Source organism: Taurulus bubalis (genome assembly GCF_910589615.1).
Source record: "Taurulus bubalis genome assembly, chromosome: 16".
NCBI lineage: Eukaryota > Metazoa > Chordata > Actinopteri > Perciformes > Cottidae > Taurulus > Taurulus bubalis.
In genome coordinates this window covers 22,893,400-22,918,247 of record NC_136604.1, presented here as the reverse complement: position 1 = coordinate 22,918,247, position 24,848 = coordinate 22,893,400, and the positions used below count along the sequence as shown (strand labels likewise).

The 24,848-nt window shown below is 43.5% G+C and overlaps 2 protein-coding genes across 2 annotated transcripts; one reads left to right on the top strand and one right to left on the bottom strand.

The window, feature by feature from the left end:
- The first annotated feature begins 209 nt into the window (after positions 1-209).
- Positions 210-15,083, top strand: vps52 (VPS52 subunit of GARP complex). The gene is made up of 19 exons (XM_079231881.1): positions 210-281; positions 817-869; positions 1,070-1,145; positions 1,383-1,450; positions 1,922-2,097; positions 2,254-2,404; positions 3,080-3,180; positions 3,657-3,789; positions 3,914-3,971; positions 6,779-6,912; positions 7,320-7,475; positions 9,610-9,728; positions 9,981-10,104; positions 10,209-10,304; positions 10,788-10,895; positions 11,037-11,102; positions 11,683-11,794; positions 14,028-14,146; positions 14,360-15,083. Exons 5-19 carry the CDS (start codon positions 1,925-1,927, stop codon positions 14,504-14,506), a joined length of 1,797 nt encoding a protein of 598 aa, XP_079088007.1. The 5' UTR covers positions 210-281; positions 817-869; positions 1,070-1,145; positions 1,383-1,450; positions 1,922-1,924; the 3' UTR covers positions 14,507-15,083.
- Positions 15,084-16,360: 1,277 nt separating this feature from the next.
- igldcp (Ig-like domain-containing protein) lies at positions 16,361-23,911 on the bottom strand (the record flags this gene model as incomplete). Its single annotated transcript, XM_079231954.1, has 7 exons — positions 16,361-17,051; positions 17,141-17,194; positions 18,552-18,730; positions 18,988-19,078; positions 20,425-20,778; positions 22,525-22,568; positions 23,886-23,911. The coding sequence occupies 7 exons, from the start codon at positions 23,909-23,911 to the stop codon at positions 16,969-16,971; spliced, it is 831 nt and encodes a 276-aa protein (XP_079088080.1). The 3' UTR covers positions 16,361-16,968.
- Positions 23,912-24,848: the final 937 nt, after the last annotated feature.

The following is a 24,848-nucleotide window of genomic DNA, read 5'->3' as shown; positions in this document are numbered from 1 at the left end:
TGATAATTGTTATTCTATTGTCTTTTGCTTTAGTTTTTCTTCTTAATGAAACTCCGGCACAAGATTTAACGTGGAAGCTTTAAAATGGGAATAAAATGTCCAAAACATTTGTCAACCTTTAGCTTCCTTTTACTTTTATATGTGTTATATTCACTTAAGACAAATAGAATAATCATGTATCCGTGGTTTGTTTTTTTAGAACGCTGATGGAGAAATCCCGAACCTGAACCTGGGAGAGCTGGACCTCACCACGGACGAGTTCATCCTGGACGAGGTGGACAGTAAGCGGCGTTTATCTTCCATAAAATACAGAGGAGAACAACAAAAACATGTCAACAGTTTACTAAAATGTGTTTCTGCAAAATGGCATCAGGAGCAGGAAAAGGAGGCAGAGGAACCTGATATGAAAATGTATTTATAAAGAAATAAAATTATATATTTTAATTTTTAATTTAATTTAATATATCTATAATTTTTTTTTGATTGAAAATACTAATAAATGTTTAAAACAGATTTATTTATATATATTTTATTTTTCTTTTTTTTTTTCTTTATAGAAAATATAATTATATATTTTTTTCATTTTATTTACAATTTTCTATTTTATTTACATTTTAATTATGATTTATTTACTTTACTCCTATCGTGTTTTATTTTGATTGGTGTCAGTATTATATCTTTACTCTTGATCATAATGGTTCTATTGTTGCTTTATATTTATTTAGTTTTGGTTTTTCTTTGGCATATTAAAGTTAAGTAGTTTGAAGTGACGCTGCAGGCTAAAGAAAAGTTTGTGTGTTTCCTCCCCGTCTGCAGTTCACATCCAGGCCAACCTGGAGGACGACCTCGTGAAGGAGGCGCTCAAAACGGTGAGGAGCTTCATTTGGACAAATGTTATCGTCATGGCGACTCAAACCTACAACGTATCTGCTGTCAGCCGTCCTTATCATAACTAAACATGGCATGTTCAGTGTTTTCGTAGATTAAGTGAGAGAAACAACATTGACTTGAGTCATAATAACTGTGTGTGTGTGTGTGTGTGTGTGTGTGTGTGTGTGTGTGTGTTCAGGGTGTGGACCTGCGGCAGTACTCCAAGCAGGTGGAGTCCGAGCTGCAGAGGATCGAACAGGCCTCCATCAAAGACTGTATCCTCTCTTTACATATAAATGTCCATCTACACCGACAAAACAAATGCTCATATTCATCCGCTGATAAACGATGTTAATTAAGGTGTGAAAATACTGAACAATGTGTTGGTTCATTCCTCTTGGAGCCTTTAAATACAACGTTTTCTCATCGTTTTTTAAGTTTTGTAGTTTTAATGCAAATATTTTAGTGAATATTTCCGTTTTATTTCATTTCCCTGACCGTTCACCCGTCAGACATCAAGGAGAGTCAGAACATCGCTCTCCTGCACAACCAGATCACCGCCTGTGACTCCATACTGGAGGTAAGAAGAGGTCTCCGCTTCATGTGTTAAAGCTGCATTCTCTCTCCTGACCACCAGGGGGCGACTCCTCTGGTTGTATAGAAGTCTATGCTTCATGTGTTAAAGCTGCATGCTCTCTTCTGACCACCAGGGGGTGACTCCTCTGGTTGTATAGAAGTCTATGCTTCATGTGTTAAAGCTGCATGCTCTCTCCTGACCACCAGGGGGCGACTCCTCTGGTTGTATAGAAGTCTATGCTTCATGTGTTAAAGCAAACAGACCATAAAGCAGGGGACGCTTTAGGGGCGGGGCTACAAGGTGACAGGTCTTTACGTCACTTCACTCCTCCTCAGTCCACATATGGTCACTTCCTGTTCTTGGTTGCCAAATGCCTCTCTTTGCGACCTGATTCTATGCGCTTGACGATTGTGTGAAAGCCCTTTCTTTAATGTATTTCCTGACTGTCTCCCCTGTGTCCTGCCGCCCCGGCAGCGCATGGAGGGCATGCTGAGCGGCTTCCAGAGCGACCTGTCCTCCATCAGCAGCGAGATCCAGACGCTGCAGCAGCAGTCCGTCAGCATGAACGTGAGGCTGAAGAACCGGCAGGCGGTGCGCAGCCACCTCAGCCAGCTGGTGGACGAGCTGGTGGTGCCGGGAGCCATGATCTCGTGAGGGAGGGGGGGTTGGGGCTTGTGTTTGTGTTGGTTGTGTTTGTGGTTGTGCTAGTGGTTGTGTTTTGTGTGTGTGGTTGTGTTTGTGGATGGGTTTTCGGTTGTGTTTGTGGTTGTGTGGTTGTGTGTCTGACGCTGCCCCGTGTCCTCCAGCACCATCCTGGACAGTCCTGTGACGGAGCAGGAGTTCCTGGAGCAACTTCACGAGCTCAACAACAAGATCAACTTCGCCAAAGAGCTGAGCTTCAGGGAGACGCTGGCCTGCTCCGACATCCAGGACATCGTGGACCGGCTGAAGCTCAAGGTGAGCGCCGACACACCTGATGTTTTGATCATCACTATGAACAGATTCCTCAAGCGGTCCCCTAGCTGTTCAAACTGTTTGGTTCAGGACCTTAACAACAACACACATACTAATAACACGCCTTTTTGGAAAGGTTAGGACCTAAAGAATCAGAATCTGCAACACAAACTACAATAAATCAAAGCATTGGCATGTTAGGAAAGGTATTCAGTCAAAAAACTGTGTCGTTCGGTTCAAAAATGGAAAAATTACTTATTTTATGGCAAAACATTGTCCGATTCGGGCATGCTGGGTATTAAAACGTTCATCAGCTTCTGCATGTGCCGTATGACGCGGTTTAGAAATGTGGGCGAACCAGAGAGGACTCAGGACTGACGTTGTATTTATTAATGGTTTACTGAAACGTTACGGTCGCCGCGGCAAATTTCCGTAGTTTACATAAGTACCTCAACTTAACGGTTACCTTCATTTTTAAACCATAGGTCTCTTCTCACAAGGGTTACGGTATTGTAGTAATTTAAATGAAGTTAAACAACCATGTGGTCGCAGAGATAATTAAGGAAATGTTAAAAAAACCTGTTGTCTGAGAACAGGGGCTTGGTTTCCAGAAGGTCCTTTCTGGCCGACGTAAAAACTTCATCACGTTTCCTCATCATCTTTCCTTCCTCCCTTCAGGCCGTGTCAAAGATCCGAGAGTTCATCCTCCAGAAGATCTACTCCTTCAGGAAGCCGATGACCAACTACCAGATCCCTCAGAACACGCTGCTGAAGTACAGGTGAGCTTCATAAAGACCTGCTCCTCTCCTTCCATTCACACAACATACATGTGAATATTAGATGAAGTCAGGTTAAAAATGATTGTTTCATGTTGTCGACATATTAGTCATCGTTTTTGTTCCACTCTATAAATCAGAAAACACCGTGAACAGATCTACTGCCTGCATGTTTTAGTAATAAATGTGTAATAATAATATCTTTTTACAACCGCAAATTGTCCCCAAAGGACAATTCACACTGACCAACACCACAGCACCATCTAGTGGGCGGAAAAAGCAAATGATTTTACTATTCTAGGACCAAAAAGTTAATAATTGATATAATAAAAGATCGATAATTGATACAATATCGCGATACTCTGCTGTACCACCCGAATAAACGAGGTTATGACTGCGCTGTGAACAAACCCTCAGGATGTAAGTAGGACTGAAAGAGTGAAGAATGAAAGAGTGAAGCTGTGTACATGTCGGTCTAGATTCTTCTATCAGTTCCTTCTGGCCAATGAGAGGACGGTGGCCAAGGAGATCCGGGACGAGTACGTGGACACGATGAGTAAGATCTACTACAGCTACTTCAAGTCCTACAGCGGCCGGCTGCTCAAGGTGCAGGTGAGTCTGAGCACCTGTTACCTGGCTCACACGTGTGTGTCTTCTTCATCATTAGATGTGTGTGTGTGTGTGTGTGTGTGTGTGTACATTTATTTAGTCAAATCCTTAATATGTCTGTCTTCAGTACGAGGAAGTCGCAGACAAAGACGACCTGATGGGAGTCGAAGACACGGCCAAGAAAGATATCCTTTAGAGAGAGTGTGTGTGTGTGTGTGTGTGTGTGTGTGTGTGTGTGTGTGTGTGTGTGTGTGTGTGTGTGTGTGTGTGTGTGTGTGTGTGTGTGTGTGTGTGTGTGGGACGGCACAATCCATTTCTGTTCAGTGACCCACTTCGATGTGTGAAGGCATTTATGCAAATGAGGCGCGTTGTTGAACATGTTGGACTGAAGCGACAGAACACCATGTGATCATGTGATCATGTGATCATGTGATCATGTCCTCATGAGTTCATGTTGAACACGATGTTGAACAACATGTTCGCTCGCCAACAACAACTCTGAAGACACGCCCGAGGGGTGTGTGTGTGTGTGTGTGTGTGCAGGTCTGTGTGTGTGTGTGTGTGTGTGCAGGTCTGTGTGTGTGTGTGTGTGTGTGCAGGTCTGTGTGTGTGTGTGTGTGTGTGCAGGTCTGTGTGTGTGTGTGTGTGTGTGTGTGTGTGTGTGTGCAGGTCTGTGTGTGTGTGTGTGTGTGTGCAGGTCTGTGTGTGTGTGTGTGTGTGTGTGCAGGTCTGTGTGTGTGTGTGTGCAGGTCAGTGTGTGTGTGTGTGTGTGTGTGTGTGTGTGTGTGTGTGTGTGTGCGCAGGTCTGTGTGTTTGTGTGTGTGTGTGTGCAGGTCTGTGTGTGTGCAGGTCTGTGTGTGTGTGTGTGCAGGTCTGTGTGTGTGTGCAGGTCTGTGTGTGTGTGTGTGCAGGTCTGTGTGTGTGTGCAGGTCTGTGTGTGTGTGTGTGTGTGTGTGTGTGCAGGTCAGTGTGTGTGTGTGTGCAGGTCAGTGTGTGTGTGTGCAGGTCAGTGTGTGTGTGTGTGCAGGTCAGTGTGTGTGTGTGTGTGTGTGCAGGTCTGTGTGTGTGTGTGTGTGTGTGCAGGTCAGTGTGTGTGTGTGTGTGTGTGTGTGTGTGCAGGTCAGTGTGTGTGTGTGTGCAGGTCTCTGTGTGTGTGTGTGTGTGTGTGTGTGTGTGCAGGTCAGTGTGTGTGTGTGTGTCTGTGTGTGTGTGTGCAGGTCTGTGTGTGTGTGCAGGTCTGTGTGTGTGTGCAGGTTTGTGTGTGTGTGTGTGTGTGTGTGCAGGCCAGTGTGTGTGTGTGTGTGTGTGTGTGTGTGCAGGTCAGTGTGTGTGTGTGTGTGTGTGTGTGTGTGTGCAGGTCAGTGTGTGTGTGTGTGTGCAGGTCAGTGTTTGTGTGTGCAGGTCAGTGTGTGTGTGTGTGTGTGCAGGTCAGTGTTTGTGTGTGTGTGTGTGTGTGTGTGCAGGTCAGTGTGTGTGTGTGCAGGTCAGTGTGTGTGTGTGTGCAGGTCTCTGTGTGTGTGTGTGTGTGTGTGTGTGTGTGTGTGTGTGTGTGTGTGCAGGTCAGTGTGTGTGTGTGTGTGTGTGTGTGTGTGCAGGTCAGTGTGTGTGTGTGCAGGTCAGTGTGTGTGTGTGTGCAGGTCTCTGTGTGTGTGTGTGTGTGTGTGTGTGTGCAGGTCAGTGTGTGTGTGTGTGTCTGTGTGTGTGTGTGCAGGTCTGTGTGTGTGTGCAGGTCTGTGTGTGTGTGCAGGTCTGTGTGTGTGTGCAGGTTTGTGTGTGTGTGCAGGTCTGTGTGTGTGTGTGTGTGTGTGTGCAGGCCAGTGTGTGTGTGTGTGTGTGTGTGTGTGTGTGTGTGTGCAGGTCAGTGTGTGTGTGTGTGCAGATCAGTGTGTGTGTGTGTGTGTGCAGGTCAGTGTGTGTGTGTGTGTGCAGGTCAGTGTTTGTGTGTGCAGGTCAGTGTGTGTGTGTGTGTGTGCAGGTCAGTGTTTGTGTGTGCAGGTCAGTGTGTGTGTGTGTGTGCAGGTCAGTGTGTGTGTGTGTGTGTGTGTGTGGGACGGCACGCTTCAATCCATTTCTGTTCAGTGACCCACTTCGATGTGTGAAGGCATTTATGCAAATGAGGCTTGTTGTTGAACATGTTCTCGTCTCGCACGCCAACAACAACTCTGAAGACTCGCCCGTGTGGGTGAGAATGACACACACACACACACACCTGCACACCGAATTAACACGTGTGTGTGTGTTCGGTATGCAGCACCTGTTCCACCGGCTCGCTTCAGAGAGAGAAATGAAACGTAGAACCTGGTTTATTTATTCTCAGTCACTTCCTGTCAGATCAGAACGTTTGTTGTAAAGAGCCAATCAGCTCTGCCAGGCGTATCCCATCATGCATTGGGGTCGCGCTGTCGGTGGAGACTCCCTCGTCTCCCTCCTCTCCCTCTCCCTCTCATTCCTCGTCTCCCTCCTCTCTCTCGTCCTCCTCTTCCTCCTCTCCCTCTTCCTCCTCCTCTTCCTCTCCCTCCTCTTCCTCTCCCTCCTCCTCTTCCTCTCCCTCCTCCTCTCCCTCTTCCTCTCCCTCCTCTTCCTCTCCCTCCTCTCCCTCTCCCTCTCATTCCTCGTCTCCCTCCTCTCTCTCGTCCTCCTCTCCCTCTTCCTCCTCCTCTTCCTCTCCCTCCTCTTCCTCTCCCTCCTCCTCTTCCTCTCTCTCCTCCTCCTCCTCTTCCTCTCCCTCCTCTCCCTCCTCCTCTTCCTCTTCCTCTGCCTCCTCCTCTCCCTCTTCCTCCTCCTCTTCCTCTCCCTCCTCTTCCTCTCCCTCCTCCTCCTCCTCTCCCTCCTCCTCCTCCTCTCCCTCCTCTTCCTCTTCCTCCTCCTCCTCCCCCTCTCCCTCTTCCTCTCCCTCCTCCTCCTCTCCCCCTCCTCCTCCTCTTCCTCCTCCTCTTCCTCCTCCTCTTCCTCCTCCTCCTCCTCCTCCTCGTCTTCCTTGACTCCCCCTCAGGTTTCTTCTCCAAGCCGTCCCTGAGGAGCAGGAACACCATCTTCACTGTGGGCCAGAGGGGAAGCGTCCTGAGCGCCGCGGAGCTGGAGGGTCCGATCCTGGTGCCGCACACGGCGCAGAGGGGCGACAGCAGGGTAACATACATATATACATACATATATATATATATATACATATATACATATTAAATTTAATATAGTGTTATTTAATAACAAGATATAGTGTCATTTAATTTTATATTATATAATAAAAGTCACTATCACCTTTTTGTTTGTTTTTACATCAATCTGTGACATTGTGAATTAAATCTGATTAACTGAGTGGCGGCGCATCACTGCTGCTTTACATGAGATGTTCTGCCCGACAGCGACCTCTAGTGGAGACGTGTAGGAACTACTTCCTGACCCTCTCACGTGTCTCCTCTCAGTATCCCTACGAGACGTGTAGGAACTACTTCCTGACCCTCTCACGTGTCTCCTCTCAGTATCCCTACGAGACGTGTAGGAACTACTTCCTGACCCTCTCACGTGTCTCCTCTCAGTATCCCTACGAGACGCTGTTCCGCAGCCAGCACTACGCGTTGCTAGACAACGGTTGCCGGGAGTTCCTCTTCCTGTCGGACTTCTTCATGGTGAACGGAAACTCCGCCCTCGACCTCTTCAACAGCATCATGGGGAAGACGCTGAGCATGTTCCTGGTACGCTGCTCCTCCTCCTCCTCCTCCTCACTGCTCCCTCTTCCTCCTCTTCCTCACTGCTCTCTCTTCCTCCTCCTCCTCACTGCTCCCTCCTCCTCCTCTTCCTCACTGCTCTCTCTTCCTCCTCTTCCTCACTGCTCTCTCCTCCTCCTCTTCCTCACTGCTCTCTCCTCCTCTTCCTCACTGCTCTCTCCTCCTCTTCCTCACTGCTCTCTCTTCCTCCTCCTCCTCACTGCTCCCTCCTCCTCTTCCTCACTGCTCTCTTCTCCTCCTCCTTCTCCTCCTCCTCCTCCTCACTGCTCTCTCCTCCTCCTCTTCCTCACTGCTCTCTCTTCCTCCTCTTCCTCACTGCTCTCTCCTCCTCCTCTTCCTCACTGCTCTCTCCTCCTCCTCTTCCTCACTGCTCTCTCCTCCTCTTCCTCACTGCTCTCTCCTCCTCTTCCTCACTGCTCTCTCCTCCTCCTCTTCCTCACTGCTCTCTCCTCCTCCTCCTCTTCCTCACTGCTCTCTCCTCCTCTTCCTCACTGCTCTCTCCTCCTCTTCCTCACTGCTCTCTCCTCCTCCTCCTCTTCCTCACTGCTCTCTCCTCCTCTTCCTCACTGCTCTCTCCTCCTCTTCCTCACTGCTCTCTCCTACTCTTCCTCACTGCTCTCTCCTCCTCCTTCTCCTCCTCACTGCTCCCTCCTCCTCCTCTTCCTCACTGCTCTCTCCTCCTCCTCCTCACTGCTCTCTCCTCCTCCTCCTCCTCACTGCTCTCTCCTCCTCCTCTTCCTCACTGCTCTCTCCTCCTCCTCCTCCTCCTCACTGCTCTCTCTTCCTCCTCTTCCTCACTGCTCTCTCCTCCTCCTCTTCCTCACTGCTCTCTCCTCCTCCTCACTGTTTCCTCCTCCTCTTCCTCACTGCTCTCTCCTCCTCCTCACTGCTCTCTCCTCCTCTTCCTCACTGCTCTCTCCTCCTCTTCCTCACTGCTCTCTCCTCCTCCTCCTCACTGCTCTCTCTCCTCTTCCTCACTGCTCTCTCCTCTTCCTCACTGCTCTCTCCTCCTCTTCCTCACTGCTCTCTCCTCCTCCTCACTGTTTCCTCCTCCTCTTCCTCACTGCTCTCTCCTCCTCTTCCTCACTGCTCTCTCCTCCTCCTCACTGCTCTCTCCTCCTCTTCCTCACTGCTCTCTCTCCTCTTCCTCACTGCTCTCTCCTCTTCCTCACTGCTCTCTCCTCCTCTTCCTCACTGCTCTCTCCTCCTCCTCACTGCTCTCTCCTCCTCTTCCTCACTGCTCTCTCCTCCTCTTCCTCACTGCTCTCTCCTCCTCTTCCTCACTGCTCTCTCCTCCTCCTCTTCCTCACTGCTCTCTCCTCCTCTTCCTCACTGCTCTCTCCTCCTCCTCACTGTTTCTTCCTCCTCTTCCTCACTGCTCTCTCCTCCTCCTCACTGTTTCCTCCTCCTCTTCCTCACTGCTCTCTCCTCCTCCTCCTCCTCCTCCTCCTCACTGCTCTCTCTTCCTCCTCCTCCTCACTGCTCTCTCTTCCTCCTCTTCCTCACTGCTCTCTCCTCCTCCTCTTACTCACTGCTCTCTCCTCCTCTTCCTCACTGCTCTCTCCTCCTCCTCACTGTTTCCTCCTCCTCTTCCTCACTGCTCTCTCTTCCTCCTCTTCCTCACTGCTCTCTCCTCCTCTTCCTCACTGCTCTCTCCTCCTCCTCACTGTTTCCTCCTCCTCTTCCTCACTGCTCTCTCCTCCTCCTCACTGCTCTCTCCTCCTCTTCCTCACTGCTCTCTCCTCCTCACTGCTCTCTCCTCCTCCTCACTGTTTCCTCCTCCTCTTCCTCACTGCTCTCTCCTCCTCCTCACTGCTCTCTCCTCCTCTTCCTCACTGCTCTCTCCTCTTCCTCACTGCTCTCTCCTCCTCCTCACTGTTTCCTCCTCCTCTTCCTCACTGCTCTCTCCTCCTCCTCACTGCTCTCTCCTCCTCTTCCTCACTGCTCTCTCCTCCTCCTCACTGCTCTCTCCTCCTCCTCTTCCTCACTGCTCTCTCCTCCTCCTCCTCACTGTTTCCTCCTCCTCTTCCTCACTGCTCTCTCCTCCTCTTCCTCACTGCTCTCTCCTCCTCTTCCTCACTGCTCTCTCCTCCTCCTCCAGAAGAGTTTGTCCTCCTACGTGTCTGACTGCTTCGACAGCATCGCCGTGTTTCTCTGCATTCACATCGTTCTTCGCTTCAGAGCCGTCAGCCTGAAGAGGACGATCCCAGCTCTGGACAAGTCAGTAAACTCAGTATATATGTGTGTGTGTGTGTGTGTGTGTGTGTGTGTTATATGTTTATTTAATATGATAACATTTTTAATATTTCATATATTTTAATATAATAAAAGTAAGAAAAAAAGGTTACGTTTCTGTGACTCAAAATATCTAAAATAATAAAAATGAAATACAATTTAATATTTTTTATTTTAATACAATATGATGAATTAAATATGATGTCATTTGTGGGCGTGTCTTCCTCGCCTGTTCAGGTACTGGGAGGCGGTGCTGGAGCTGCTGTGGCCGAGGTTTGAGCTCATCCTGGAGATGAACATCCACAGCATCCGGAACACGGACCCCCAGAGACTCGGAGTCCTGGACACCAGACCCCACTACGTAGGGACACACGCACACACACACACACACACACACACACACACACACACACACACACACACACGCACGCAGCGTGCTTCAGTGTGTTTGTGTGTTTCTTTTAGATCACGCGTCGCTACGCTGAGTTCTCGTCGGCCATCGTCAGCATCAACCAGACGTTTCCCAACGAGAGGACCAACACTCTGCTGGGACAGCTGCTGGTACACACACACACACACACACACACACACACACACACACACACACACACACACACACTGTCTCTAGTTTGCAGTAGATTTCCTTTTATTATGATTATTATTTATTATGACTAATATTATTTATTATTATCATTATTGATCATGATTCTTTTTGTATTTATGTATTATGATTATTATTTATTATCATTGTCCTTTGATTATTATTATGGTTTATTTTGTTTATTTATGTATCATTATTCATCATCATCATTATCATATCATTAATTATGTATTATATATTTATTATCATTATTTATTATTATTATTATTATTTATGTATCATTATTTATGTATCATTAATTATGTATAATATATGTTTTTATTATTATTCTATATTTTGTATTATTTTATTGTTGATGTATTATATATTTTGTATTATTATTCATATTAATATGATGTATTCCTCCAAGCTGAAGGTTAGGCCACGCCCCTTTGTGTCTCCAGGTGGAGGTGGAGAACTTCGTGCTCAAGATGGCCGCCGAGTTTCCGTCCCGCAGAGACCAGCTGATCTTCCTCATGAACAACTACGACATGATGCTCAGCGTCCTCATGGTGCGTCAAGCGGCGCTGTTACGTCACAGGCCCCGCCCCCTTCTGTTGTGACGTCACAGGCCCCACCCCTTATGCTGTGACATCACATGCCCCGCCCCCTTCCTCCCCTCTAAATCACCTGTTGTTCCCCTGTTTGTCCAGGAGAGGGCGGCGGACGACAGCAAAGAGGTGGAGGGCTTCCAGCAGCTGCTCCTGGCGCGCACGCAGGTAAACGTCACAGAGGCATTGTGGGTAATACGAAGCCCCCAGTGCGCTCTGTGCTCCGAGCTTTTATTTTGAAACACCTGCCGCTAAATGAAAAGCTTTTAGAGCTCGTTTGAAACCGAGTTCTACCTTTTCTGCTGAGGGAACCGCTGTAGTCTGGTGGAGCAGCGCGGCATCATGGGAGTTGTAGTCGACCGATGAATGCAAAATACAAATAAAAAACAACCAAGATCTAAAAAATTATGCTTAAAACTGAATAAAATGTCACCGTAAATAAAAATAACATTGACACAGGTTTAGTTGTTTTAAGACATTTTAGTGTGTAAAAGTTACTTAATATACGTTTACATTGTTTTTATTATTCTGGCTTTTCAGTCGCACTTTAGAACTCAGTATCTTTTAAAACTTTTATTTAATTATGAATAATATATTAATAAATACATTATTAGAGTAAAAATAACTTGTTTTCTGGTCATTTTGAAGTACATTTGAATCAAGTCTGCAATGTTAATTTAAATAAAACTGAATGACGCTCTTCCTCTTCTTCCTCCTCTTCCTCCAACTCCTCCTCTTCCTCCTCCAGGAGTTCATAGAGGAGATTCTGTCTCCTCCGTTTGGAGGGATGATTTCCTTCGTGAAGGAGGCCGAGGCCTTGATGGAGAAAGGTCAGCTGGACCGGCTGAAGAACGACGAAGGTGAGAAGACACACGCCACTTCCTGTTTGACGAACGCCACTTCCTGTTTAACGATGGATCTCATGTTAGACTTTGATTTGTTGATTTCTCCTTTTATCACAATTCATCCCCATTTTTTAACCAGTAGGCTTTTACAACAATTTGACTTAAGTCACAATCTTGTGGGTTGGATTCTTGACATTTTAACTAATATGACACAAAGAGAGACGTTCTAACTAATATGACACAAAGAGTGAGACGTTCTAACTAATGACACAAAGAGTGAGATGTTCTAACTAATATGACACAAAGAGTGATACATTCTAACTAATATGACACAAAGAGTGAGACATTCTAACTAATGACACAGAGTGAGACGTTCTAACTAATATGACACAAAGAGTGAGACGTTCTAACTAATATGACACAGAGTGAGACGTTCTAACTAATATGACACAAAGAGTGAGACATTCTAACTAATATGACACAGAGTGAGACGTTCTAACTAATATGACACAAAGAGTGAGACATTCTAACTAATATGACACAAAGAGTGAGACATTCTAACTAATATGACACAGAGTGAGACGTTCTAACTAATATGACACAAAGAGTGAGACATTCTAACTAATATGACACAAAGAGTGAGACATTCTAACTAATATGACACAAAGAGTGAGACATTCTAACTAATGTGACACAGAGTGAGACGTTCTAACTAATATGACACAAAGAGTGAGACATTCTAACTAATATGACACAGAGTGAGACGTTCTAACTAATATGACACAAAGAGTGAGACATTCTAACTAATATGACACAAAGAGTGAGACATTCTAACTAATATGACACAGAGTGAGACGTTCTAACTAATATGACACAAAGAGTGAGACATTCTAACTAATATGACACAAAGAGTGAGACATTCTAACTAATATGACACAGAGTGAGACGTTCTAACTAATATGACACAAAGAGTGAGACATTCTAACTAATATGACACAAAGAGTGAGACATTCTAACTAATATGACACAAAGAGTGAGACATTCTAACTAATATGACACAGAGTGAGACGTTCTAACTAATATGACACAAAGAGTGAGACATTCTAACTAATATGACACAGAGTGAGACGTTCTAACTAATATGACACAAAGAGTGAGACATTCTAACTAATATGACACAAAGAGTGAGACATTCTAACTAATATGACACAGAGTGAGACGTTCTAACTAATATGACACAAAGAGTGAGACATTCTAACTAATATGACACAAAGAGTGAGACATTCTAACTAATATGACACAAAGAGTGAGACGTTCTAACTAATATGACAGAGTGAGACGTTCTAACTAATATGACACAAAGAGTGAGACGTTCTAACTAATATGACACAAAGAGTGAGACATTCTAACTAATATGACACAAAGAGTGAGACATTCTAACTAATATGACACAAAGAGTGAGACGTTCTAACTAATATGACACAGAGTGAGACGTTCTAACTAATATGACACAAAGAGTGAGACATTCTAACTAATATGACACAAAGAGTGAGACATTCTAACTAATATGACACAAAGAGTGAGACGTTCTAACTAATATGACACAGAGTGAGACGTTCTAACTAATATGACACAAAGAGTGAGACATTCTAACTAATATGACACAAAGAGTGAGACATTCTAACTAATTTGACACAGAGTGAGACGTTCTAACTAATATGACACAAAGAGTGAGACATTCTAACTAATATGACACAGAGTGAGACGTTCTAACTAATATGACACAAAGAGTGAGACATTCTAACTAATATGACACAAAGAGTGAGACATTCTAACTAATATGACAGAGTGAGACGTTCTAACTAATATGACAGAGTGAGACGTTCTAACTAATATGACACAGAGTGAGACGTTCTAACTAATATGACACAGAGTGAGACGTTCTAACTAATATGACACAAAGAGTGAGACGTTCTAACTAATATGACACACAGAGTGAGACGTTCTAACTAATATGACACACAGAGTGAGACTTAAAGAGCATGACTTCCTGGATTCTCTCAGTTTTGTTTTACAGACCAACGAACGTTAATTCTCCGGTTTCGTTTCTTGAAAGCTTCCCACTTCCTGTTTGTGACGTCTCACCACATGTCTCTGGGTCTCCTCTCGTGTGTGTGTGTGTGTGTGTGTGTGTGTGTGTGTGTGTGTGTGTGTGTGTGTGTGTGTGTGTGTGTGTGTCTCTGAGCAGCTCGCATCACTCAGCTGGTCCGGGGCTTCTCCGGCTCGTGGAAGCAGTCGGTGGAGGCGATGAGTCAGGACGTCATGAGGTCTTTCACCAACTTCAAGAACGGAACCAGCATCATCCAGGTGAGCCGCTCTGCTACCACAACAACCACAACAACAACAACAACAACAACAACAGCTGCTCCAGTCAGAGAATTTAGTGAAATGTCAACTAATTATTTAGATGAATTGGGATTAGTTGGTAGAATCCTGAGTTATGGCCCCTCCCAGCGTTGAGATGTTATTGGTTCCATATTGACAGACAGGAAGTGACTGTACTTCCTGTCTGTGCCGCAGGGCGCCCTGACCCAGCTCATCCAGTACTACCACGGCTTCCACAAGATCCTCAACCAGCCCACGTTCCGCAGCCTGGCCGTCCGCTCCGAGCTCATCAACCTGCACCACCTGATGGTGGAGGTGAAGAAGCACAAGCCCAACTTCTGAACAGCTGGAGTCAAAGTGTCTCCTGCCGTACATCAAGTCGTGTCTCAGCGTCTGCATGGAGTTTGTTCTTTATTTCTAAACTTGTGAGATTAGAAACAACAAGATAACTGTTCGACTTTAGAGTTCGACTTTAGAGCATTTAAAGCATCAGCATGAACTAAACGGCACCAAGATGGCGGACCGAGGAAAACGACGACGACGACGCCAGGAAACAAACCCGAGGGTCAAAATGTACGAAGAGAAGTTGGACTTTCACCGTGAAACACTTTGTTTTTATTTAATGTGCATTAATAAATCACCTGCAGCGCCGCACTAGAGAGAAGCTCTAAAACAGTTTACTTGAACTTTAAAGGACGAAGCTGCTGATTGTTTCCTTTTGTCTTAAGAAACAAAATAAAGACCAACAACGTTAAGTTGATCTGACTTCCTGTCCGTCTCTCAATACGGTCTGACTTCCTGTCCGTCTCTCTATACGGTCTGACTTCCTGTCCGTCTCTCAATACGGTCTGACTTCCTGTCCGTCTCTCAATACGGTCTGACTTCCTGTCCGTCTCTCTATACGGTCTGACTTCCTGTCCGTCTCTCAATACGGTCTGACTTCCTGTCCGTCTCTCAATACGGTCTGACTTCCTGTCCGTCTCTCAATACGGTCTGACTTCCTGTCCGTCTCTCCATACGGTCTGACTTCCTGTCCGTCTCTCTATACAGTCTGACTTCCTGTCCGTCTCTCTATACGGTCTGACTTCCTGTCCGTCTCTCTATACGGTCTGACTTCCTGTCCGTCTCTATACGGTCTGACTTCCTGTCCGTCTCTCAATACGGTCTGACTTCCTGTCCGTCTCTCTCTACGGTCTGACTTCCTGTCCGTCTCTCTCTACGGTCTGACTTCCTGTCCGTCTCTCTATACGGTCTGACTTCCTGATCTGTCTCTCTCTGTGGTCTGACTTCCTGTCCGTCTCTCTCTGTGGTCTGACTTCCTGTCCGTCTCTCTCTGTGGTCTGACTTCCTGTCCGTCTCTCTCTGTGGTCTGACTTCCTGTCCGTCTCTCTCTACGGTCTGACTTCCTGTCCGTCTCTCTCTACGGTCTGACTTCCTGTCCGTCTCTCTCTGTGGTCTGACTTCCTGTCCGTCTCTCTCTGTGGTCTGACTTCCTGTCCGTCTCTCTCTGTGGTCTGACTTCCTGTCCGTCTCTCTCTGTGGTCTGACTTCCTGTCCGTCTCTCTCTACGGTCTGACTTCCTGTCCGCCTCTCCATGTTTGTTTTAGTTTTTATTTAATATAATTTTCTTTGAGTCACTTTGCTGTGAAACATGAATCCTGAAGTTGTCGTTGTGCCTTCGCTCGTTTTTTTAAATTTTATTTGTGTGATCATCATGAGACGTTTATCAATGAATAATGAAACGTGACGTCTGCTTGTTTATTTTCATATTTTATTAGATTGTAGTTCTAGTTGCACTTGAACACACAAATGCATCTTATATTACATCAATATTTTATTTTAAAATATTGTATTTCACACATCACAACAAACAATTCACACCACAAATATTTATTTTACAAAACTTTTCACCAAAATCATCAAATAGATTTGTGTTGAAATGAAAGAAGACAAGAAATGTGTGTAGTCGGATAAAATATGATAAAATACTAATATAATATATCTATCTATAAATACATATATATATATATATATATATATATATATATATATATATATATACACATATATATTATCTATATAATATATATATATAAATACATATATATATATATATATATATATATATATACACACTGTGTCTGTATATGAATGTGTGAGTATGTGTGTGTATATGTACTCACATACGCACGCACACACACACACACATACGTACACACACACATACGTACGTACACACACAGACACACACACATACGTACACACACACACAGTATTTCCCAGCATGCCGTTCACTGAACACGTCGTTCATGCTTTTAACTTTGACTTCTTTCTGTTTCTAGTTCTTCGTCATAAGGTAAAATATTCCTGAACGTTAGCTTGTTTTTAGCCGAACAGGCTAGCAGTTCCCCTCTGCTTCCAGTCTTTGTGCTAAGCTAATGCTCACAGCTCCGCCTTCATATCCACCAGGACGGGTGTGTGAGCGACGGTCTCATCCTCACTGATAAATGTAGAGTTATTATTTTAAAACACATTTTGTTTGCAATCAGTTCATTTGGACTTTGTAGACGTCGGAATATCACAACAACAACAACAACTCTTCATCACTTCCATCACGCGTCTCTCTCAGATCCGTCACGCTGGACTTAAGTTACACTCGACTCGCTAGAAACACCAGGAAAACCTGAGGGGAAGATTCATCACTTACTGGTATAGTGTATGTGGTTGTTTTTATACATGTATATTGTTATATATATATATATATATATATATATATATATATATTATTCAGCAGATAATGCTCCTCAGACCAGACGAGTGATCTGTAAACTCGTGATGAGCAGAGCGAAGACGAGGAGCGCCGAGCAGCCGCTTGTGGTGACGTCATCTGGCAGACAGAAGGTCATTCAAGGTCACGATTTATATTATTAATATTAATTCAAAACGTGCCGGACACGGAGGACGCTTCTCTCTCACCTGTCGGCGCTCCATCCTCCAGAAGCTGCTGCGCGTTGAGAGCGGTGGAGTTTTCTGTGAAACAGGAAACGGTTTCTTCAGTTGATCTCTGATGATGAACTCATGAAGTCAACGTCACAAAATAAATAAATAAAAACTGCTTTGGACCCAAAGGCGTTCAAGTCTAACATGTTCCTCCTGACCTCGATGGAGAATTCAGTTTAATTATTAATTATTGATTGAAGGAAGGATTAAAATGATTATTAATTTAATTCTAAATTATATTTAGAATTAAAGTGAATATCGGCTTCCAGCCACAAAGGTTTTACATGATAAATATTTAGTTTTCACACATGAAATATTTATTAATGTATGTTGTTTATTAAAATTACTGTATTGGCAGTTTTGCTACATTTACTGTATTTTTTTATTTTTTTATTGTAAATGCAATAAACACTAAAGGATTGTCACCGTTAGTTTATGACTGCATGAAAATATCTGTTCAACCTCTGAAAGGTGAACACATCGTTGGTTTTCAAGGACGCCGTCACTTTAAATGTTCGTCTTCTTTCCCCTTAAAGGAAGCTCCAGTGTTTCCTCTACTAGGACATAGGAAAGGAAGCTCCAGTGTTTCCTCTACTAGGACATAGGAAAGGAAGCTCCAGTGTTTCCTCTACTAGGACATAGGAAAGGAAGCTCCAGTGTTTCCTCTACAAGGAGATAGGAAAGGAAGCTCCAGTGTTTCCTCTACAAGGAGATAGGAAAGGAAGCTCCAGTGTTTCCTCTACAAGGATATAGGAAAGGAAGCACTGAGGCACCTTTCCTCAGTGTTCCTGAGTATTCCTCATTCCTTCAGAAGCAAACAGGACTTTACAGGTGCATCTACTGCAAAGCTAAGGAGGAGGGGCGCAGCAGGTGGGTGGGGTGCAGGACAGGTAGGTGGGATGCAGCAGGTGGAATGGGGGGAGCAGCAGGTGGGTGGGGTGCAGGAGGTGGGTCGGGTGCAGAACAGGTGGGTGGGGTGCAGCAGGTGTGTGGGGTGCAGGACAGGTAGGTGGGTGGGGTGCAGCAGGTGGGGTGCAGCCTGGTCTGCAACGACAGGAGAGTTCACATTTTGGAAACAGAAGCAGAGACGATGAGGCTCAAGTTTCAGTCGAGGCGTTTGGTTTCGTGGGAAAAGAACTCGTCGTTTAAAAAGACGATGAGAAGAAACACCAGAAGAGAAAGAGAAAGTCTGGGATTGAAATCCGAAAACTAGAATTTGCAGCTTAAACTCTCCAACAATCCCCAAAACACCCAAAGATTATCGATCTGCAAAGACGTGAAACAAGAGCAGCTGGAATCAGAATATTTAGAGCGTTTTTGTATTTATTTTTCTTGCTAAAAGAGAAACCCTCCGAAGCCCCGCCCTCACCCGAAGCCCCGCCCTCACCTTCCACGAAGAGCTGCACGGTGCTGACGGCGAGGCCGCGCTCGTCCAGGACTTTGTACGTTCCCTCGTCGGAGCGCGACAGCTTCTTCATGGTCAGCTGCTCGTCCAGCGGGTGCTTCACCAGCCGCTCGCTGCCCCCGTCCTCCCTCGTCCACAGCTCCGCCCACGCAGAGCTGTTCCTGGGAGAACCAGCACAGAACATTCAGAGAAATTAAAAAGGTGAAGTATGACTTCATATATATTCCTGCAGAGCGCCATAAAAGCCGACTCATGCAGATCTTTGTCTCCTCTGAAACGAGCGGTTTGACCAAATGAATCCGACGTGACGTCCAACACGACTCACAAACAAACGCTTGGGACGAAGGTCAGCGGTTCAATTCCACAACGGGACGATTTGGAAGGTTCTCTGACATCATCAGGACCCGTAGGAGCTCACCTGTCCTGGAAGACGACCCTCACGGAGTGCCGGGTGTAGAGGTCCAGGACCAAGTCCTCACCGGGACCTCGAGACATGACGGACTTGTGGTCTGAGAGGGAAAAATAAATAACGAGAGGAAAAGACGTCAGCTTTGATAAAAGTAGAGCGAGAGAGAATCCAACGGGACGATCTGTCGACACAACGTCTTCATTTATAACGACGAGCATTATTTAGCATTAAAGTCAATTTATGCTTTAATTTAATGAGAAAAAGGACACGAGATGAGATGAGATAGAAAGAGAAAAATAGATGAGAAAAGTAAACAATACAGTAGGAGACAACAGTAGAATAGAGAACAATAGAAGACAACAATAGAATGAAGAACAATAGGAGACAACAGTATAATAGAGAACAATAGAAGACAACAATAGAATGAAAAACAATAGGAGACAACAATAGAATGAAGACCAATAGGAGACAACAATAGAATGAAGAACAATAGAAGACAATAATAGAATGAAGAACAATAGAAGACAATAATAGAATGAAGACCAATAGAAGACAACAATAGAATGAAGAACAATAGAAGACAATAATAGAATGAAGAACAATAGAAGACAATAATAGAATGAAGACCAATAGAAGACAACAATAGAATGAAGAACAATAGGAGACAACAATAGAATGAAGACCAATAGAAGACAACAATAGAATAGAGAACAATAGGAGACAATAATAGAATGAAGACCAATAGAAGACAATAATAGAATGAAGACCAATAGAAGACAACAATAGAATGAAGACCAATAGAAGACAACAATAGAATAGAGAACAATAGGAGACAACAATAGAATGAAGACCAATAGGAGACAACAGTAGAATAGAGAACAATAGGAGACAACAATAGAATGAAGACCAATAGAAGACAACAATAGAATAGAGAACAATAGGAGACAATAATAGAATGAAGACCAATAGGAGACAACAATAGAATAGAGAACAATAGGAGACAACCATAGAATGAAGACCAATAGGATACAACAGTAGAATGAAGAACAATAGGAGACAACAATAGAATGAAGACCAATAGGAGACAACAATAGAATGAAGACCAATAGGAGACAACAATAGAATGAAGAACAATAGGAGACAACAATAGAATGAAGACCAGTAGGAGACAACAATAGAATGAAGACCAGTAGGAGACAACAATAGAATAGAGAACAATAGGAGACAACAATAGAATGAAGACCAATAGGAGACAACAATAGAATGAAGACCAATAGGAGACAACAGTAGAATGAAGACCAATAGGAGACAACAGTAGAATAGAGAACAATAGGAGACAACAGTAGAATAGAGAACAATAGGAGACAACAGTAGAATAGAGAACAATTGGAGACAACAATAGAATGAAGACCAGTAGGAGACAACAATAGAATGAATAGAACTGACCGAACACCGACAGCCGGACGCTCTGGATGAAGACCCGGCTCTTGGCCCTCAGGCCGTCCAGCAGCATGAAGCTCTCGTAGCGCCCGGCGTCTCCGATCTGGACGTCCCTGATGACCAGGGAGCAGTCCCCGGCCCCCAGTCCGTCCGCCGGGACCTCCAGCCGGCCCCGGAACGCCGCCGCCGCCCAGCGGACGTCGCCGCGCAGCTCGAACACCGTGTCGTCCGGCGTGGCCCACTGGACGTGGCAGGCGGGCGGCGCCTTGCCGAGCCGCTGCTTCCAGCTGCAGGGAAGCACGGCCCGGTTGCCCACCCGGGAGCTGACGGACAGGGGGCGGGAGGCCGGGGAGGAGGGCTCTGGAGGGGAAGGGGAGGGGACAACGCCTTTCAAAATAAAGTTCTGTTTGCACGGGAAACAACCCTGAGGCAAGATTGTGGTTAAGTAAGTTAAGTAAGTCTGTGAATTAGATACGTAGGTTTTAACGTAGGTTTTAACGTAGGTTTTAACGTAGGTCAACGGGAGTGGAGGCTGATGCAGGCTAGAGGACGAGGTCGGGAGACGAGTCCGTAGGTTTTAACGTAGGTTTTAACGTAGGTTTTAACGTGGGTTTTAACGTGGGTTTTAACGTAGGTTTTAACGTAGGTTTTAACGTGGGTTTTAACGTAGGTTTTAACGTGGGTTTTAACGTGGGTTTTAACGTAGGTTTTGAACGTAGGTTTTAACGTAAGTTTAAACGTAGGTTTTAACGTAAGTTTTAACGTAGGTTTTAACGTAGGTTTTAACGTGGGTTTTAACGTGGGTTTTAACGTGGGTTTTAACGTAGGTTTTAACGTAGGTTTTAACGTGGGTTTTAACGTAGGTTTTAACGTGGGTTTTAACGTGGGTTTTAACGTAGGTTTTGAACGTAGGTTTTAACGTAAGTTTAAACGTAGATATCAACGTAGGTTTTAACGTAGTTATCAACGTAGGTTTTAACGTAGGTTTTAACGTAGGTATTAACGTAGGTTTTAACGTAGGTTGTAACATAGGTTGTAACGTAGGTTTTTAACGTAAGTTTAAATGTAGATATTAACGTAGGTTTTAACGTACGTAAGTTGACTTTAACATAAGTTGACTTTAACATAAATTGACTTTAACGTAAGTTGACTTTAACGTAAGTTGACTTTAACATAAATTGACTTTAACATAAATTGACTTTAACGTAAGTTGACTTTAACATAAATTGACTTTAACGTAAGTTGACTTTAACATAAGTTGACTTTAACGTAAGTTGACTTTAACGTAAGTTGACTTTAACGTAAGTTGACTTTAACATAAGTTGACTTTAACGTAAGTTGACTTTAACGTAAGTTGACTTTAACATAAATTGACTTTAACGTAAGTTGACTTTAACGTAAGTTGACTTTAACGTAAGTTGACTTTAACATAAATTGACTTTAACGTAAGTTGACTTTAACGTAAGTTGACTTTAACGTAAGTTGACTTTAACGTAAGTTTCGTACGTTACCAGTTCTCGGGGGCCGGGTACTTTTTTCTTGCGTTCTTCTCTCAAGCTGCCGGTTCTCTTTTCCGCGGCTCGTTCCACTTCAGGTTCTCCCGCCGGTTCTTTTTTTTTGCGCCATAAAAATACAAACGATGAGAACGAGCGTGCTGTAATTTAATCGACACAATATTCACGACCTTTTATGGAAAACATTCAACATGAATTGAATCATGAATATTAAAAGTTTTGAGAATCTGCTCTCCTTAAATATAGAAGAGGATTTTAGTTAAATATTAAAATAATAAAGAATGATGTTTAAGAGTCGTTCTCATCCAACCAGAAATGTTTGCTTCTTTCAGAATAAGAGTCTAATTCAGAATATCAAAAACGTGATATGCTGTTTTCACGACGTGTATCGAACTCTGAATGTTGTGAATTAAAGTTTCCAATCTAGAATGATTCTATTAAAAAAAAGGTCATTTATTCTGTTATTCTGTCTCTCGAGATTCATCCTGAAGTCCAGCGACCGGCTCACAAACAGCGAGGAGGGAATTCATTCAATAATAAAGTAGATCAAGAGCATCAGGTTTAATCTTTCATCTTTCAGGATGAAACTCACCAACTAAAGTGCCGACCAGGAGACTGTGTAGGAGTGTGAGAACCCTGAAACATAAGTAGACAGACGTCAGTAAATGTGTTTCAAAGGAAACGGAGTTGACTTCCTTCAGCAGGAATCAAATAAATCTCCTTTTCTTATCAGTGACCTTCAGAGAGTTTTATTATCACAACAAACAGAAACTGATGTAAATCTGATTCAGAGTTAGCTTTTCATTTCTCAGTCAGGGCGAGGTCATATTCATAACTATTAATAAACATGTTTTAAACTGCTCACGCGGTGAGTCTGGTTACGACTGAACGTTGTTTGTTAAAGACAGAAAACAATGTTTACATAAATGTAACAGCGAGGATGAAGAGATCAGTTTCTGATGCTCATTCTGCAAATATATATTCTATTTATTTATTATTCACTCGAAGGAAAGAAACTATTTCGTTAATTTATTGTTATTTGTTCTTATTATTCTGTTGTTATTCAAACCATGAGACCGTGACACTGAGGAAACCTTTTTTATTTATTTATTTGTATTCATTTATTTATATATATATATATATATATATATATATATATATATATATATATATATATATAAATATATATATATTTGTATAAATTATTTGTATAAATTAATTTAGTATATATTTAGTTAAACTATTTAGTTTTTATTGTTATTTGTTCCTATTCTTCTTTTGAAACAGGGAGACAACCTTATTTCATTATTTATTTATTTGTATTCATTTATTTACTTGTTATGTTTATATAGTTGAACTAAAGAAACTAATACAATACTATGTGTTGTTATTATTCTATTGTTATTAAAACCATGAGACAATGAGGAGTGAGAAATCCTTATGTATTTAATTATTTATTTGTATTAATGAATGTAATATATTTATATAGTTAAACTTAAGAACCTATTCAGTATATTTATTCATATTTGTTGTTCTTATTCTGTTATTATAAACCATGAGACAGTGAGTAAAGATAAATTCTTATATATTTATTTTATTATTTTTAAAGCATATTTTCATAGTTGAAGTAAAGAAACATTTTAGTGTATTTATTATTATTATTATTTAAACGTTCTCTCCTGCAGAGTTTCACTCTTCTCATAAGTTTCGTTTCCTTCCAAACGAAACGCGCAGCGCGCTCACGCGCCTCTCACGCGCCTCTCACGCGCCTCTCTGCTAACCAAGCCGATGTTATTACCATGCACGTGTTTAATCATCTCCTTCACTTCACTCTGCATGAACGTTTTGAACAAGCAACAACACAACAAACACAGAAAGTTATGAAAGTTACGAAAGTCATGAAAGCGCTGCAGAGGAACGTTTACATTTCAAAATAAAGGTCGCGTGTCTCACCACAGCGGCTTCCTGACGGGCTTCATGACGTCACCGGCTGAGCTCTGCTGCGTCCTCCTCTCTCTGAAGCTTCTGCTGGGTGACACCCAGAGGGAGAGCCTATTTATCAAGAGCGCCACTTCCGGTCTGATCTGAGATACGAAAATAAAAGCATATTCTTTATATAATTATTATAATCAGAAACTTAGAACTAGAGATTTGTATTGATTTTATGTTATTTTACTTACACTGTACATCAAGGTTTTTTAAATGTGTTTTTATTTTTGTTGGTTTTTAATGTTTTTTGGAACCTATTTTTCTTCTAAAGTACAATAAAACATAATATAATATCTTAATTAGCCAATAATCTTTAAAACATACCAAAATGAAAGAGCTTTTACTGTGACTTAAACTCACTGTACTTTAATGTTAATTCAGTGATTGAGGGCAATAATAAAACAGATATGTAAGTATTCTGTTGCCTTTTTTTATTTTAAAGAGAAACTCCACCACTTGGAGCCGTTGCGCTTTTATTTTGAAGGCCGTCCCTGGTTACATAAAGCAGGCGAGTCTGCAGAAACGAAACCTAACAACCTGCAGCCTCTGCCTCTGAAACGGTTACTGAAACCTCCATCCTTCACACAACGATGCTGGAGGTCTCTCTATGCCCCTCCCTCTTCATCACTCTTCATCCTCTCCTCCTCCTCTCTCTCACTCCTCTGCAGCCCTCGTGATGGCAGCTGTCTCGTGGATCCTCTCTTTTATTTGTAAGTTGTTTGTTTTATCTTTCTTTGCTGATTTATGGAGCTTGTTGTTGTTGTTGTTGTTGTTGTTTATTTATTGAATGCATGCCCAGCTGATGAATGTGTGACGTCACCGTGATGCCAAAAGTAAACTGAAAGAAAGCTGGCAGGTCCGAGAGTCTCAGAGGGGACCGCCAGCTGGATACAGATTACCCAGAGTTCACTGGGGTTTTAATGCAAC

What these genes read in the sequence shown, in the direction of transcription:
- vps52 (XM_079231881.1), top strand. Translation starts at nt 1,925, where the DNA reads ATGGAGGGCATGCTGAGCGGCTTCCAGAGCGACCTGTCCTCCATCAGC. An exon ending in CGAAGACACGGCCAAGAAAG is followed by an intron (nt 3,972 to 6,778) that starts ATATCCTTTAGA and finishes ACTCCCCCTCAG; the next exon opens with GTTTCTTCTCCAAGCCGTCC. An exon ending in ACGATCCCAGCTCTGGACAA is followed by an intron (nt 9,729 to 9,980) that starts GTCAGTAAACTC and finishes TCGCCTGTTCAG; the next exon opens with GTACTGGGAGGCGGTGCTGG.